The sequence below is a fragment of the Hibiscus syriacus genome, unplaced genomic scaffold (assembly GCF_006381635.1).
Source record: "Hibiscus syriacus cultivar Baekdansim isolate YM2019G1 unplaced genomic scaffold, ASM638163v2 tig00111402_pilon, whole genome shotgun sequence".
NCBI classification, from domain to species: domain Eukaryota; kingdom Viridiplantae; phylum Streptophyta; class Magnoliopsida; order Malvales; family Malvaceae; genus Hibiscus; species Hibiscus syriacus.
This window is the reverse complement of record NW_024063082.1, coordinates 715,709-732,027: the sequence shown is the minus strand read 5'-3', so window position 1 is coordinate 732,027 and position 16,319 is coordinate 715,709. Positions and strand designations below refer to the sequence as shown.

General features: G+C 36.7%; 3 protein-coding genes across 3 annotated transcripts; all 3 read right to left on the bottom strand.

Annotated features, from left to right (window-relative positions):
• Window positions 1–46: 46 nt before the first annotated feature.
• On the bottom strand, window positions 47–4,082 carry LOC120162413 (ATPase 8, plasma membrane-type-like). The gene is made up of 11 exons (XM_039172568.1): window positions 3,866–4,082; window positions 3,086–3,757; window positions 2,678–3,004; window positions 2,471–2,590; window positions 2,255–2,377; window positions 2,083–2,187; window positions 1,685–1,994; window positions 1,053–1,567; window positions 796–969; window positions 358–540; window positions 47–263 (listed from the first exon to the last, which is right to left on the bottom strand). The coding sequence occupies exons 1-11, from the start codon at window positions 3,920–3,922 to the stop codon at window positions 147–149; spliced, it is 2,703 nt and encodes a 900-aa protein (XP_039028499.1). The 5' UTR covers window positions 3,923–4,082; the 3' UTR covers window positions 47–146.
• A 2,183-nt stretch (window positions 4,083–6,265) lies between these two features.
• Window positions 6,266–7,024, bottom strand: LOC120161591 (60S ribosomal protein L39). Its single transcript, XM_039171814.1, has 3 exons — window positions 6,872–7,024; window positions 6,601–6,704; window positions 6,266–6,494 (listed from the first exon to the last, which is right to left on the bottom strand). The coding sequence occupies exons 1-3, from the start codon at window positions 6,872–6,874 to the stop codon at window positions 6,446–6,448; spliced, it is 156 nt and encodes a 51-aa protein (XP_039027745.1). The 5' UTR covers window positions 6,875–7,024; the 3' UTR covers window positions 6,266–6,445.
• A 1,575-nt stretch (window positions 7,025–8,599) lies between these two features.
• Window positions 8,600–11,882, bottom strand: LOC120161962 (G-type lectin S-receptor-like serine/threonine-protein kinase CES101). The gene is made up of 7 exons (XM_039172161.1): window positions 10,756–11,882; window positions 10,264–10,398; window positions 10,003–10,184; window positions 9,603–9,813; window positions 9,253–9,490; window positions 9,003–9,153; window positions 8,600–8,924 (listed from the first exon to the last, which is right to left on the bottom strand). Exons 1-7 carry the CDS (start codon window positions 11,846–11,848, stop codon window positions 8,613–8,615), a joined length of 2,322 nt encoding a protein of 773 aa, XP_039028092.1. The 5' UTR covers window positions 11,849–11,882; the 3' UTR covers window positions 8,600–8,612.
• Window positions 11,883–16,319: the final 4,437 nt, after the last annotated feature.

Below are 16,319 nucleotides of genomic sequence, written 5' to 3'. Positions count from 1 at the left end.
AATACGAATGCAAATGCAATTTTGAAACTTTTAATAAGTTAATAAAACTAAAAAAAGTACATCTGCAGTTCAGTTTCTGTTGATTTTCGGCACTAACTGGAAACTATGCCTTGCAATATCAGAACGCTTAGGCTGCTTCTGCTATATCAAATCATCCGTGCAATCTCGTCATCATAATATGTTTCCGTGGGTGCCGGAATGCCTTGAAGTGCACGTTGATTCGGTGTGACTAGTAGTGCCTCGTTCTCTCCCCTGAATGTGGTCTGAATCGATGATAAACATAAACCAAGGACATTTAATCAGAGACAAAATACTATAAAATCGTTTTAAAAACATTAAGAAAGGGTGTTGCTTGACCTTGCTATGAACTACGTTTCCCCAGGCATCACCGGTCAAGGCGTAGCGAATGATGAACTTGAGGATATCGAGAGGGATGTACGTGACTACGGTGAACACCCAGATCGCACCCGCCCATTTCCATCCAAGGCCTTGCATCCTGGCGAAGCCCCAGTTTGCGTATACGGTAATCAAAGTCGCCACCTTGTTTAACAACCCACGAAAGAGTTATAATTTTGAGCAAAATACGTTAAGAGTTATCTTGGTTTTGAATCATTTGAATAAGTATTTTTGGCATGAAGTTATTTCAGGTCCCGATATGGTTTGGATAATTTCTTGTTTCATACGAACAAGTTCGAATTTGGATCAATCCCATTGAATATTCAAGTTCGGGTCAGATAATTCTGTGTACATACATATATGGATATGCGTGTGTGTATATATATATTATGGATTTACCAGTTGTGCTAAAATGAAGGCAATGATAAGCAATGGACAAGGGCACTCGACGAAAGACCAGCTCCTGGACCGTGTGACGAAGATGAGTGCCTGACTAACGGAACTGACTTGAAGGTACAGAGCTGAAGTAAGTGCGGCCTGATTATCATTGATTGGTTTCACACCAAAAGTTTTCTGCAACAAATGAAACTAGATTTCAAGCATATTCTTTTGGGGGGATTTATAAAGAATTTTGAATTCGAGTTTTATGCACTGACGGTGAAGAATTCGGTATCGTGAACAAGCCAGAAAAAGAAGACTGTCACAATAGCCATGTAAGTTCCAAGGACCACCCCGGTGGAAAATATTTCGTCCAGCTTCCACGAGTCGGGCTTTGGAGACGGCTTCACCCTATCCTTTGAGATGGTCATGATGGTTCCATCATTGAGGATTGCGATGATCAACACCATGAACGGAGAGAAATCAAACTTCCAGATGAGTGCCACCAGCATGAACCCCATCACGATACGGATCGTGATGGAAACGGCGTAGATGGTGTAGTTCTTCATCCTTTGGAAGATAGATCGGCTTGTCAACACTGCACTCACTATCACACTCAACCCTGGCTCGGTCAATACTATATCCGAGGCACTCCTGGCTGCATCGGTTGAATCAGCCACTGCGATGCCGATATCTGCCTTTTTAAGCGCTGGGGCATCGTTCACACCGTCTCCTGTCATGCCACATATGTGGTTCCTTTCTTGGAGTCTCTTAACAATATCGTACTTGTGCTCTGCATGCAACAAAATTTATGTAATTAGGCAATAGATGAACTAGTTGAGATCATTTCATGCCGCATAATTGCTCGGAATACTACAAATTTAAGAGCTTGAGATGATTATCCAATTACCAGGGAACACTCCTGCAAATCCATCAGCTTTCTCAATGAGATCATCGATAGGAATGTTAGCAATTGACTCATCCTGACACTGGCCAACTAGGGAAGAAGCAGGATACATATTGGTCCCCATTCCAAGTCTCCGACCGGTCTCTTTGCCAATGGCGAGCTGATCACCGGTGATCATCTTAACGCTGACGCCAAGATCAAGTGCCCGTTTAATAGTCTCGGCACTATCATGCCTTGGAGGATCAAAGAGAGGCAGTAGTCCCACAAACTCCCAAGGTCCTCCAGGGCTTTCCTTTGTTTTTTCTGGAATTGTCTGTGAATTATACACAATAAATTCATTAGCCAAATGGTTTTCCTTTTTATGGAATCTACATATGTACATTAGCATTGCGGCCATCTACCTGTCTACCAACTCCCAAGGACCGAAGGCCACGATTGGCATAGCTGTCGATGACATTGAGCGCCTTTTTCCGCAAACCACCGGTGAGTCCACAAAGCTCAATGATCTGAAACAAATCGAGATTAGAATTTTGGATCAATACAACGACCATGGCTGTTTTCGTTGTATCTCACCTGCTCGGGAGCGCCCTTGCTGGCACGATGCCACTCGCCATTGCTGTCGATGTAGGTAATGGCAGTGCGCTTATCAACGGGGTTGAAGGACATGAAGTGTACCTCAGTGATTCCAGCCCTTGCCTATTGATTCATAAACAGAAAAAATGATCCGGACATTGATATTTCAAGCAAAATGAAGGTCCAGAGCAAGTAAATGTGGGTTGTATCGGATACCTGTTTAGGGTCACTTAACATCCCTACAATACAAGCATCAATGGCGTCCTGGTTTTCAACCCTGGAAGCCCTTGCAGCAATCAGCACAAGGCCGTTGACGTCCATACCGCTTGCGAACACCTGCAGGTATGTACATATACTGATTATTAGATAAAACACAGAGATTTACGCCTGTGAAAAACCGTAACAACATAACTCGAAACCAACCTCGACGAGACTCTTGTCAACTGTTAGCTTGTTGAGGGTTAGAGTCCCGGTCTTATCACTGCACAGTATATCCATCCCTGCCATTTCTTCAATGGCGGTCATCCTCTTGGTAATGGCTCCTTGCTGCGACAACCGGTGGGAGCCAATAGCCATTGTTACAGACAAAACTGTAGGCATAGCTATTGGGATCCCTCCGATGAGAAGCACCAACAGGTTGTCGATACCTTCTCTATACTTCCTGTGCTGAATAGGGTACATCACTATGATCTCAATCACCATTCCTATAGCGATGGAGAAGATACAAAAGTTACCAATTGATGTCAACACCTGCAACATTGAAACAACAGGAAGCAATGAGTTATTACTATGTACAAAGCATGTTGGATGTTTTTGCACCATGATGAGTACCTGTTGGAAGTGACCGACGTTGTTGGTGTTGTCAACAAGGTGAGCAGCCTTGCCGAAGAAAGTATGGAGACCGGTGGCGATGATGACAGCGTTGATCTCGCCTTGCTTGCAGGTGGAACCGGAGAAGACATGATCACCGGGATTCTTTGTAACGGGTAGGGACTCGCCGGTGAGAGCTGCTTGATCGATTTTGAGAGTATCGCCTTCCAAGAGACGAGCATCGGCCGGGATAATGTCTCCTAATTTAACACTAATTATATCTCCAGGTACCAAAATCGACGCCTCTTGTTCGCTCCATTTCCCATCTCGCAACACCTTCGCTTGGGGTGCTAGACCGGCCATTAAAGCAGCGGCGGCATTGCCGGCGCTGTTTTCTTCTATAAAACTGATGGTTGAATTGATTAAAAGCAAAGTAATAATACCAACGAAATCTGGCCAGTCAGGAGGCTTGCCACCGCCATTGGCCAAAACAATGGCCATGATGGCGGCGGCCTCCATCACCCACGACAGCGGATTCCACATAAACCCTAAGAACTTGAGGACTTTGCTCTCTCTTTTCTCTTCAAGCTTGTTGGGACCGAAAATGCTCAGCCTCTTCTCTCCTTCTTCTGTTGTCAAACCCTCTCTCGTGCATTTCAGCACTTTAAAAACCTCCTCCACAGGGATATGCTCCTACAAAAAAAAAAACTCAGAGCTCCATCAATTTAGTTTTGGCGGGAAAAACAATAGGGACGAAAGCTAACATGCATGCAAATGGGAAAAAAGGGTTCAAAGGCTTACAAGATCAACAGACTCGTTTTTTATCTGCTCCAATGAGATATCACCACTGGAACCCATTGGATCAAAAACAAAGTACCAATTACGAAAGAGGTCTTCGTTTACAAGAGAAGAAAGAAGAAAACTCTTGTTTCAAAACCCTTCTTTTCTTTTCTTTTTCTTCTTCTTCTTCTTTTTTCTGAGCTTCTTCTTTCTTCAAGTCTAACCTCAGTCTTCCCCGTCCACCACAAGACAGGAGCAAATCAATTGATTTGTCGAAGGGAATGAAATGTTATTGCCTTTTGAAACTCATATATATTTTCTCTTTTATAAATAACTCGGAACAAAACCAAAACAGAAAACAAAAATGCTGAGAGAGAGACGGGCAATGAAATGAAACTGGTTTATGTTCATGTTGGGGAATCTGTGGTTTGCCATAAGTCGCGGGGTTAGCTGGTTGTTTATGAGAATCTTACAGCGTTTCCCAATAGATTTGAAACGACAAAGTTTTTTTATGGTTTATGCAAGGACGGCCGTCAACTTCCCAACTGCTTTCTTCCATTTTTCTTTTAGTTTTCAAGGGCCATCTCATTTTTAGCGACAAAATTTTATTAGACGCTAAAAACAAGTCAAAATAAGTACAACAGTGATGACTCCTTTTATAGGACTAAGCAAAATATCCATTTATCGGATAAAATCTATTAAATTAATTCTTCCATTTTTTCCAAATAAATAAATGATCTTACATTAGTATATTGAACCCCGAATATAATTCTTGAATTTAATCAAATATGAAAAAAAAACTAAAATCAAACATCTTTAAATCATTTCTGTTTATTCAGTCTTTTAATATTTGAAACCAAACCGATTTAAATTTCTATGATTTAATGTTATAAAGTTTATGACATGATAATATTTAAATACTATTTGTGATATTAAAATATTTTTTGATAATATATTAAATATTCGTTTTAAATTTAAATTTATTTCAATTCAAATGCTATTCTAATTTAAATTTTGTATGATAATCTTATCCGTATAATATAGAGATATTGGTTGTTATTATAATGCTCTTTATGCTTTACCTAATTACTTATATACATTAGGACTTTATTTACAATTTTTTAAAAATATATTTTATTGAACATAATAAATAGCAAAGAAGGCCGTAAAAACTGTGGAAAGTTGAGGAATATAGAGGCCGGTGTAATAATTTTATTAATGTTATGAATTGTCTTAATATATTCACATATTTATCTAATGTTTAAATTGTTTTAACGTTCTTTTTGTATCATGCTACAATTTTTTTTTCAAATCGTATAATTATCTCTTTTAAAGAAATAGAAAACATACAATGTTTGAAAGTAGCGGATATACGTAGCATCACAAATTCAATAAGTATAAATAACACTCTTCCTTCAATCTATAGGCCCACTGTGTTGCTCCAAAACGTTATACAAGTTTTCTAACATCTAAATTTTTAAATCGAACATCAACCACGTCGTCCATGAACATGCCATCATACATACCGTGCCATGAACCAATTATATCATAGCCATCATAATCATCATGTCACGAGCCAATTACATCATAGCCATCAGTGGTTATATCCGAGTCACAAGAGAATTTATCTATGGACTATCCATCTTGCTACGCTAACTCAGATAACACATTGATTTGCAAAGCTTGGGTCCAATGGGATATATGATCTAATTTCCTCCAACCTTGTATGAACTGTTCGAGTGTTACGTTAAACTGACGCATCATTTTCCTTAAATATCCACGCATGCTATAATTATATCCTATCTCACTGAATAAAAATGAAAAAAACCTAAAATTCAAGATCAAATGACAATTCAATTTTTCGATCGAGATCAGATGAAAATCTTCAATTTTCATGTTGTGATCAAATGAAAATCTTCAAGCTACTACTTGCTCTCCTTTATCTAAAAACACCATAGTACTAAACTGCGATCGCAACACAACTTAAAAGCCACAACATAACAGTTTTCAAGGTCACTACATCAACATAAACAACCGCAATATCACATAGGTAACCACAACCATAATATAGTAGTACGAGAAACACACAAAGCATGTGCACTTGCAAACAAACTTCATGTCATCTTAAAGAAACGAAGGTCTGCAAACCATTAAACAAAGTTCTCTTCCTATTGTAAACCAGATTCCTACTCTTCATATGCCTCAAATGGCTCTTTAATCCACCGAGAAATGCCAAAAAACATAGCAAATAATTATCAGTTACTACTATTGCCTAATAACTTCAAGTTCTTTGATTCATAGAAACTTTTTCAGATGAACTCAACAAGGCCACTCTCAAGCACATAAAATCAGGTAAAAAGCTTAACATAACAAAGAATAAACCCAATCAAAAAGTGAAACTCAATATCAAGCATCCAAATGAAGATAATGATCATATGAATTTAAAAACAGAATATGAAATACTTGAAATATTGCCAAAAATCTCATCAAAATCTTTAATTCAGACACCCATCACCCTCATCAGTTCCCTATATTAAACATCAAGTCAAAATGTCTGCAAATAAACTTGAAAAAAAGCTTGAACACATAAGCTCATGGGGCTTAGAACCCTAGCTTGGTGCGGCGCCAATGCCTACGCTTAGCATTGTACCTGCAATCAAGAAACGCATACAAAAAATCAAAAGAACCCATCAATAAAAGGTCTGAACAAAAACTTGTAAAAAAATTTAAGCGAATAATGAAGAAAATATATTGACCTAATGGTGTTATCAGTGCGCATACGAATCCAGTAAGGGATAGGCCTATTCTGCCTCATCTTCTTGGCCAACTTCTTCTTGATCCTGAAAGTCTTGTGTGAAGGCTGCCATGTCAAAACAAACAAATTCAAAGTATCAGAGAGTTATTTTCAAAATTCAACTTTGTTTACAATAAAGAGAGATAAAGGACCATTTTTGCACAACAAAAAAAAAGGAGCAACTCAAGCTTAAAACGAATGAACCGACTGAAGATAAGTGAAGAGGGGATTACCATGTTTTCTGGTTGGGAATTTTGAGGTAATGCGGCGCTAAGGAGAATGAAAGTGGTTCATATAATAAACCTGTGCTACAATTGGTATTTTAGGGTTTACCTTGTTGAGCCTTTCATGGACTGTTGATGATTTTCGACCCAAATGTAGCTCAATTTCTTCTATTCCTTGTTTGGGCCTTCTCCTTTTTGATTTCTTGTTATGAAAAGTTCTATTTAAAATAATTAAGGGTAAATTATGTAACTAGTCAACCATATATTCATTCAGTTCCACTTTGGTAATCCTATTATATATATATTTTAAATCATATCTAGCGTTACGTTTTGGTCACTTGCTATTAAAAAATTAATAGTGATGCTTACATGTTACCTTAAGATAATGTCATGTCATCACTGAAAAAAATTATCACATCAATAATTCTGTTTATTTTTTAATGATGAATGTTTAAGATAAAATAAAGCATAATGTTAGATATAATTTTAAAAAAATAATTTAATGACTAAAATGGAATTCTCTTTACAAATTTTTATATTTAACGCCATTTAAATAAAAGTAAAGATAAATTATTTATTTAATCACTCGTGTGCCTATATATTATATTTAACACAAAACAGTGCTACTTCCATACATCTACTGAGCTTACACGAAGAAGAAGAATCATCCAATGATTCATTGAAAAGCTCTACCCCTCTATCTTGTTTCCATGATTCACATTGGGAGGAAAAGCTATGTCATTGAAATTTTCAAGAAAACGATTATAATCAAATTCACAATGGAGTTTGAGTTTGTAGCTCTAGATGAGTCTGGAGAATAAGCTAAAATGGTTTTAAAATTTCTTGGAATATATTCCTGAATAGCTAAAACATGTGCCCGTAGCATGAATATACTGTGACTAGCATGAAATTTCAATTATAAAGGTAAGTCAAGATATATGCACCGTCGAGACAATACAATAGACAATTGATCTCAAATATAATTATCTCTGTTGATTTTATATAATCAAAGGATAACATTGTGGATCCACTAACTAATGAGTTAAATCGATATCAAGTTGAGAAAACATCCAAAAGAATGTAACTAAAGGCCATGAAATTTAAAGGCTATATGAAAGAAAACTCTACCCAGTTCTATAAACCATGTACGACCACTGCAGGGTTTCTTATCCCAAGTCCGTTCCTATGATGTAAACATTGATCAAAGTGGTATAGGCTAAGTAAAGCTTTTAATAGTCATTGTGTGTTTCAGTGAGCCGAGCAACATAAATCACCAATGTGAGGGTGAAGTGAGGTTGCTTCAAGGAGACTATTGGGTATGGTTCTTTCAAACTCTTGTAGAATCATGCGATGTCTACGGCTTTAAGGACATAGCCATGAGATCTAAATTCTTGTTAGAAAGATAGTTATGTGAAGTATGTCATCGTTTACACAAACATCATAATTGTTCAAAGATATCATGTCTACTGGTTAGTCAATACAGACTATACAGTAAATATATTGTCACAAGGGAAGTTCAGAGGACACATTCCTATCATATGTAACTATCGATCGTAGAGTCTATCATTATACTGAGTCAAAATGGTTTTGATAAAATCATCAATTTTATTCATGTAGAAAAATAATGTTTTTGTCCAACATAAATCAACTCGACTAACCCCAACACCATTAATATCTGCAACTACATGATCAAAGATTAGTAAAAACATATTTCTTATACTTAAATGTGTGCAAATACGTTCACATTCTGTCATCGAGGTGCCACTTGGGTTATCGATGCATCATTGACAGAAAAAACATTCTTCCTCTCTGTGTCTATACTTTTTCTATCTTCATCTCTTGTAACTGAATATGCAGGCTTCTTAGGTGTAGAGATTGCAACACTTCTTTCGTTCTTGAGAATTGCGGAAACTTCCACCATAGACGGTCTATCCGCAGCATTTTCCTGCACACATAGCAGTGCCACTTGCATACATGTAATGAGCTTACACGACGAAGATGAATCGTCCAGTGACGCATCGAAAAACTCTGTTCCTCGACCTTGTTTCCACAATTCATAAGCCTGGATATCATTTAGACATTATGCATTTCCGATATTTGTGCCATGAAAAGGAAAAATGGGTGCCTCAAAGTTACTTACAAATTCAAGAAGATACAAGTTTTCATGGCATCCATAGAGACTGGAATTCCTCTTGCCGCTTATAATTTGCAGAAGTAAAACTCCGAAACTATAAACATCGTACTTGGTAGAGTATATTCCTTTCCTTACATATTCAGGAGGAACGCAGCCACTACATTGAATTGAAGAATTACTAACAAGATATAGATGCAATGGGAGAGATCGGAAAACGATCTGATATGTATTAGTTGACAATATCTGGTTCACTTACTATGTCCCAACAATTCTTCCAGTGTTTGCTTCGAGTTCTTCCTTCTTGAAGAACTTGGCCATGCCGAAATCTGATATTTTCGGGTTCATTTCATCATCTAATAAGATGTTGCTCGCCTTTATATCACGATGAATTATCGTGTAATTCGAGTATTCTTGGAGATATAGAAGCCCTTGTGTAACACCTTCGATTATCGAAACTCGTCTTCTCCAGTCTAACAGATGTCTTCTAAGTGGATCTGCATTGATCAAATGAATAAGCAACACATACTTTAAGCTTAAGAAGTTTAGGACAAGTTAATGAAACCACCAACATGGAATAACATGCCATAAAAATGTTCTTAACAATACCATAGAGGTATAAATCCAAACTTTTGTTCGGCATGAACTCGTAAACCAGCATTTTTTCTTCCTTCTCAGTACAAATTCCCAGAACTCGAACTAGATTCACATGTTGAAGCCTAGCTGTAAGAGTGACCTCGTTTTTGAATTCTTCGAAACCTTGACTCGAGCTCTTCGAGAGCCTCTTCACTGCTATTTTCTGCCCCTTTGGTAACTTTCCCTGTAACATTCACATTGCAGTTAATAGTTCCGAATAACAACTAAATGTTCAATCAACAGTTAACTTGTTATTTGTTAATAATCAATGAGTAGTTTCATTGTTTGAATGTATTGGAATTTCAGAATCCCCTGCAGGTAAGCAGCAAACATACTGTTCTCGGAAATGGCTAACAGAGTACTAATTTATTACCTTGTAAACAGGTCCATATCCACCCTCTCCAAGCTTATTCTCATTCGAGAAGTTTTTCGTGGCAGCTTTAATGGTAGAGAAAGTGAAAATTTCCAGACTAGGATCACTATTTCCATGCTTTGTTTCAGCTGATATTTTGGTTCTTATCCATGAAACCGACATTTTCGCAACACTCAAAAGCCCTGCAATCGAAACCTTGTTGATTTAACGTATGATTGTCGTCTCAAAGCATTGCAAATTCACACATGTTCAATAAGTTACCTTGTGATTTGAATATTTTCTTTTGCAGGTAACAGATGATAGCCATCATCAGTAGAAAAATTGCAGCAACTGTAACTGGAACAATCACCAATAACTGGTGTTTCTTCTGCTGACTACTAGTGCCTATTCCATAAGCTGTGGAACATTTATATATTATTAATTACATGAATTATAGTACAAGGTTTTGCAATGATTTCAAAACTTCAGCAAAAAAAGATCTGTTCTTTAATCTTTTAGCACGCAAAGTTGACAAGACACCCTAATTTTCTACCCTAAAAGCAGTAAAAACTCATTAAAAAAGTCATAGATTATTAAATTAGAAAGCCCTGAAAGTCAAAATATACTAAATGGAGGCAATAAATTATGCTACTTGACATGGTTCTCTTTTTTTAAAATCAATGTTTGAAATTTCAGTATTTCTCTACGAAAATTGACGCGTACTAACATAGAGACCAGAGATTCCATAGAAACTAAGGGAGATAACTATCTTACCAGTTTCTGAAAGCAACCAATTATCGTCACCGGAGAGCTGAAAGGCATAGTAACCAAGTAGGCCCTTCACCTTGGCATAAGAAACCTTAGCTTTAATGGCTTCCACATCATCGAAACTGATCCAAATCGATCTCATTTTGCAAATATTCACCCCATAAGTAGAATTATACACCGGTTCAACCCCATAACCATTGTTGCGAATGGATGCTTTTATAAACCAATACGCCATTGAACCGTCAATCGTGTTAGCCGGCCCTGAAGCTGCTGAACCAACGCCATTATCACCCGAGTTAACAAGTACCCATCCAAAGCCATGGTAAGGTAAACCTAAAAGTAGCTTTTCAGCAGGGAATCCTCTCTTTAACCATTCCCCAATGACAGCATCACTGTTGGCCCTTCCTGATGGGTCATATAAAGCAGCATGAAAACCAGTAAACCTCTCTACTGTTGGCCCGTAGTAGTCATATGCTACAATATTTACCCAATCCAAGTTTCGTATTGCAGAATCAATAGGATAACTCACTGAGTTGACAATTGGCCAGCGATAAGCCGACATAGTTAATAGCAACTGAGTCTTACCAGAGTTTCTTGACTCAGCAACTACCTCAGCTCTCCACTCATCCAATAAAGCACCCAAACTGCTCATATTGGTGCCATATATGGGCTTATTAACCCCATAAAGGTCTAAACCATGAAAACCATAAAGCCTGGCTATTTTGATTGAAGATTCAATGAAAGATTTCCTATGGGAAGTTTGATTAATCATCAAAGAGAAGGTGCTCGACTCGGTTCTTCCGACCCAAATGGATAAGAGAGTAGTAACCGAGGGATTCTTTAGTTTTACAGTATTGGTGAAGTCAGAGACAGGTTGTTGATTTGAGGAGTCGATAAAAAGCTGATAGGAGGTTGAGTTTACATAAGCAAAACCGCAAAAGAGATGAGTGAAAAGGGCAGATTTTATATCAGAAATAGGAAGGGTGCCGCTAGGTATCCAGTAACCAGCTTTGATCCATGTTTGTGAGCTTGAGCTTTGAAGTTTAAACGAGAGAAACAGCAAGAGGAAGAAGAAGAAATTGGGGGTTTTGGACGCCATAGAAAAAGCAATCTCTTGCCTCGAAAGTAGGTGAATTTTTTCCCCCGACTGTTGTGGGACGAATATATACACTTGTTCAGCTTGTTTTTGTTTCGTGTCAAATTCATAGCGGAAAACAACTAATTTGACGTTGTTGTAGAAAAATCTCAGTCTTTTAAATTCTGTAACGTGGCTTTTAACGAATTTACGTCGAGGAGAGATGGAAGTGGTTTTTATTTTCTCCTTTAGTGTACACACACTGCTAGACTATTCTGCTATATGTTTGTGTATTGCAGCATCAAATGCAAGGGAAAGAAAGCAATAGAAAGCCACCTGATGTCGTAATCAGGTCGAACATTCACCATTTCATCAGGAGTTTTCATGAAGATTGATTCATTTTAATGCTGCAGGAGTTTTCATGAAGATTGATTCATTTTAATGCTGCAGGAGCCTTATGAAACCCTCTTTTTCTTTTCGTTTCTTTTATGCTTGTTTCCATCATTTCATGTGTTGCAAATACACTTGATTCTTGGTCGACATGGAGGAAATTCAAGAGATTTCAATTGCAAGTGTTTAATAATATTCATCAATTAGTCATTGTTTTATATCCTTTTAGGGAACAATTACATACAAGGCTGATTTGTAGAAAAATAAGTTGTTTATTGATGTTAGAATACGAATTGTGTAGTGACATGCCTCAACTGTTTCCGATAATCAAGAAAAGAGTATTTTTCATTCTATTTATTTTATTTTATTTTATTTTATTTTATTTTCTTAAGAAATTTAATCTTATTTGTTTTATTTTATTAGCTGTGAATATGGTATCGAATTATTATATTTTTAACAATCCTAAGACATGGTAAATTCATTCTTTATCATTAATTTTTATAATGATATTTGATTATTATTTATCATTATTTTATTATCTATATCATTCTCGGATTAACGATTTTTGTCCAACAATCTTAAGATAAAATTTCCCTTTATTTTTCTAAGATTATATAAATTCTTTTGAGTTTAATTCTTGTTGTGTACAAGGAAAGTGCTAAAAATTCGGTAAAATAAATAGAGTGAAAATTAAGAGAAATTTATGTAAACGATTCAAATCTGAATTATGATTTTTTTTTTATAAAAATAGAAAGTCTCATTAAAAAACCTCTCATATTTCTCGGTATACTCAAATATATTCCAATAAATAGCGAAATGAGGAAAAGATTACCTCAAAGTTAATTAAGATTCAAGAGTTCATACAACATACATAAAAAAACCAGAAATTACAACGCCGCAATTACAAAATCATTATTAAAAAACCCAGAAACAAAGCTCATAAATCTTCCCAGTAAGACCGAAAACTAAAACCCACTACCCAATTCCTTGCTTAGCTAAATCATCCGCCCTTGCATTAAGTGCACCGACTGACATGACGAAAGATAACATCGTGAGACTTTGCAACCGCTTCAATTTCCTTAACGGGATGAGCAAAAGGGCCAGGGCTTGAAGCAGGGTTTGCGATCAACTTAAGAGCGGTCTTGCAATCACCTTCCAAGATCAACATAAAATTCTTGCTTCTATCAAAATTAAAAAACAACACGATTCCTTACTTAATCGCAAGGAGCTCTGCTCTGACGGGGGGCCCTTGCCTAACAGCTTTAGAAGAGGAAGCCAAGCAATTACTATCCAAATCTCGAAGCAAATCCCCTATTCCCCAGCGCTCCAATCCTGTTTCATAGCACCATCAACATTGAGTTTTAAAAACCCAGGAGATGGAGGAGACCAAATCGCTATGTTGTCCATCGATGAATTTTTAGGAAACATTGAGTCAGCCAAAGAAGGATCACACACAAGGCTATCAAACGAGATAAAGCAAGAAAGACCTTTTGCTTTGAACCATGGAATGAACCTAAATTATGAATTCTAAAATCTTACGTGTACAGATTTTTTTTACACGAGACATGGTTCCACAAATTTCTATGTAGAATTCAAATAATTGAATTTCAAAATCTTTACAAAGTCTTTGTGGTTGTACATTTTGTGAGGCCACACATTGAATTTTGATTGTTGAAGTTTTTGATTGACAACGATGAAGTCAATTATATTGGTAAAATTTTAATATTTTCTTTTTAATACAAGATGATTTAGAATCCTTTCTTTTATCTTTCTTTAATCTAAAACGATTCAGATATAGTGGTAAAAAAGAGATAGCAAATAAATATATTTCGGGATTTATCTTTCTGTTTTAACGTGTTTGTAAAAATCTCAGAGTGGACAAATCTGTTTAACAGAAATTGTCTTGAAAGTAACGTTGATTACATATAACTCCGTAAAAATGTCATATTTAGGGCATTTTCACTTAAGTTATTGGTTGTCTAAGAACTCATATAAGATCATATAGATGCATTTAGGAGCATATAGTTACATGTGGTGGAAATATATTTTGTCGTGGAATTTTATTTTGAAAACGATGTTGCGTTATGGGGAATGTGTTTTGTTTGATGATGTGCAGGATTTAGGAGCAAGGACAAGCGAGGAGAATTGTCATGACAAATTGGGAATGCTGAGCAGAATACAAATGCCAACTCGGACGTCATTTTGGAAGCGAGAAAGACAAAGGAAGATATTTTTCAGCCAGCTGTCCTTGTCTTCACGTGCCTTCAACTGTCAGACACCTAGGAGGGAACATCTGCCACCTGGGTCGGCTAATCGTATCTGTACGTACGCCCAACTGCAATTCTCACAGGATGGACCACTGCCAGCCGCCTAGGAGGAGACCACTGCCATCTCTGCATCATCCCTCACGTGAAGAGAACAACTCGGGGTATCCTAGGAATTTTGATACAAATCCCTAGGTTTATTTCCCACTATAAATAGGAGATAAGGCCATCGGATGAGGGACTTCCTTCATTTTCACACCACGTTTGAGCTTAATTTCTAAAGAAAATGTCCCTTTTTTCGTCAATCGTTTCTGTCATGACATTCCTCCATTAACAAGCTAGAGGGAGTGGCGAGCTAGACGTCCGAGAGGAGCTAGCGAGCTAGGACAATTCGTGGTGGTCGGGAGGAGCTCCGACAGTGCACGTCGAAGGCTTTTCCTCCATCCCTTTGATGTTTTTATCATTTATCATATTTGGGTTGTATGAAACGAATGATCTTCATGCCTTGTTGCTTGGAATATTCGAACCCTCCATGAACTAGTCTTATTTGGTTAAAGTTCATTATGGATGCTTAAGTTTTATTTTAATGGATGGTTGTTTTTTTATGTTGTTATTTGTTTTGTTTATGATGTTTAATGCCTTATGGTTGTAAAAGCTAAGAGAATAGTCATTCCTTAGGAGAATGCTTAGTGTTCGAGAGAATGACTAAGTAACATATATTTTGTGTTTGACTAAATAACATATATTTAGTGTTCGAGAGAAACTAATGAGGATCCACATAAGCAATGTGTTCTAGATAGTAACTAGACATAAGGCTAGGATTTCAATTGGCTAAAAGGAGTAGTGCTCGGTCGAAAGGTTAGATGTTAATGCTGATGCAAAGTGGTATTGCCGTGACATATTCTGCTTATCTGAACCAATAGGATCCCTGCACCTGCTAACGCCGAGAGGTATTTCCAAGGCATTCTCAACCTGTATAGTCCCTTGACTAGAGATAGCATAGGACACCTTTTGTAAACTCTGTCGGGCAAGTAAGGCATAGAAGTAAGACCATCCTGAGAAGATAGACTTAAGTTTTCTAAGTGTCTCCTATCATTCATTCCTATAGTAGCTTGTTGTGAGGATTCTAAAGTTATTTTATTCAAATCGAGTGTTTAGATTTTGCTTTACCTTTACATTTTCAATTGGTTTCACTACGCTCAATCTATTTTTGCCAAGACATTTACATCCATTTTACCACGACATCCCTATTTGCTCCCACATCACACCATCATTCCATTCCCACCAACATACATTTCACATTGCCTCAGCATTCTCATTTGTATATACCATTGCACTAACTATATTTAGATAAAGTAGTTAATTGCTTTGATTGAACTTATAAATTTCTTCAAATCCCTGTGGATACGATACTCACTCATCACTGTATTACTTGTTCGATTGTGTATACTTGCACATATTTCGCGACCATATTTAGTAGTCACAAATCACATACAGTTACTGATTTTGTTTCAGAACGTTGATTTTGTCCGATAACATAACCGAAAATAAACGAGAATTAATTTTCTGTTCATTAGAATCTTTGATTTCGTATTTGAAATCAACTGAGATTTTAATTCTGTCGTCAAACAAAATTATTTGATTACTATTTATAATAGAAATCGTTTGAAAGTAACAAGTTTGTTACTTTAGTTTCTAACTAAATTTTGTTAGGAGAATAAACAAAAATTTACTTTCTGTTTATTGTTTGAATTATTATTAATTCTAATTTCGTGTGTTAAAACAAAATTCTATGGATAGAATTTTAAGATATGATAACATAAAATGTTATTTTATTTGAT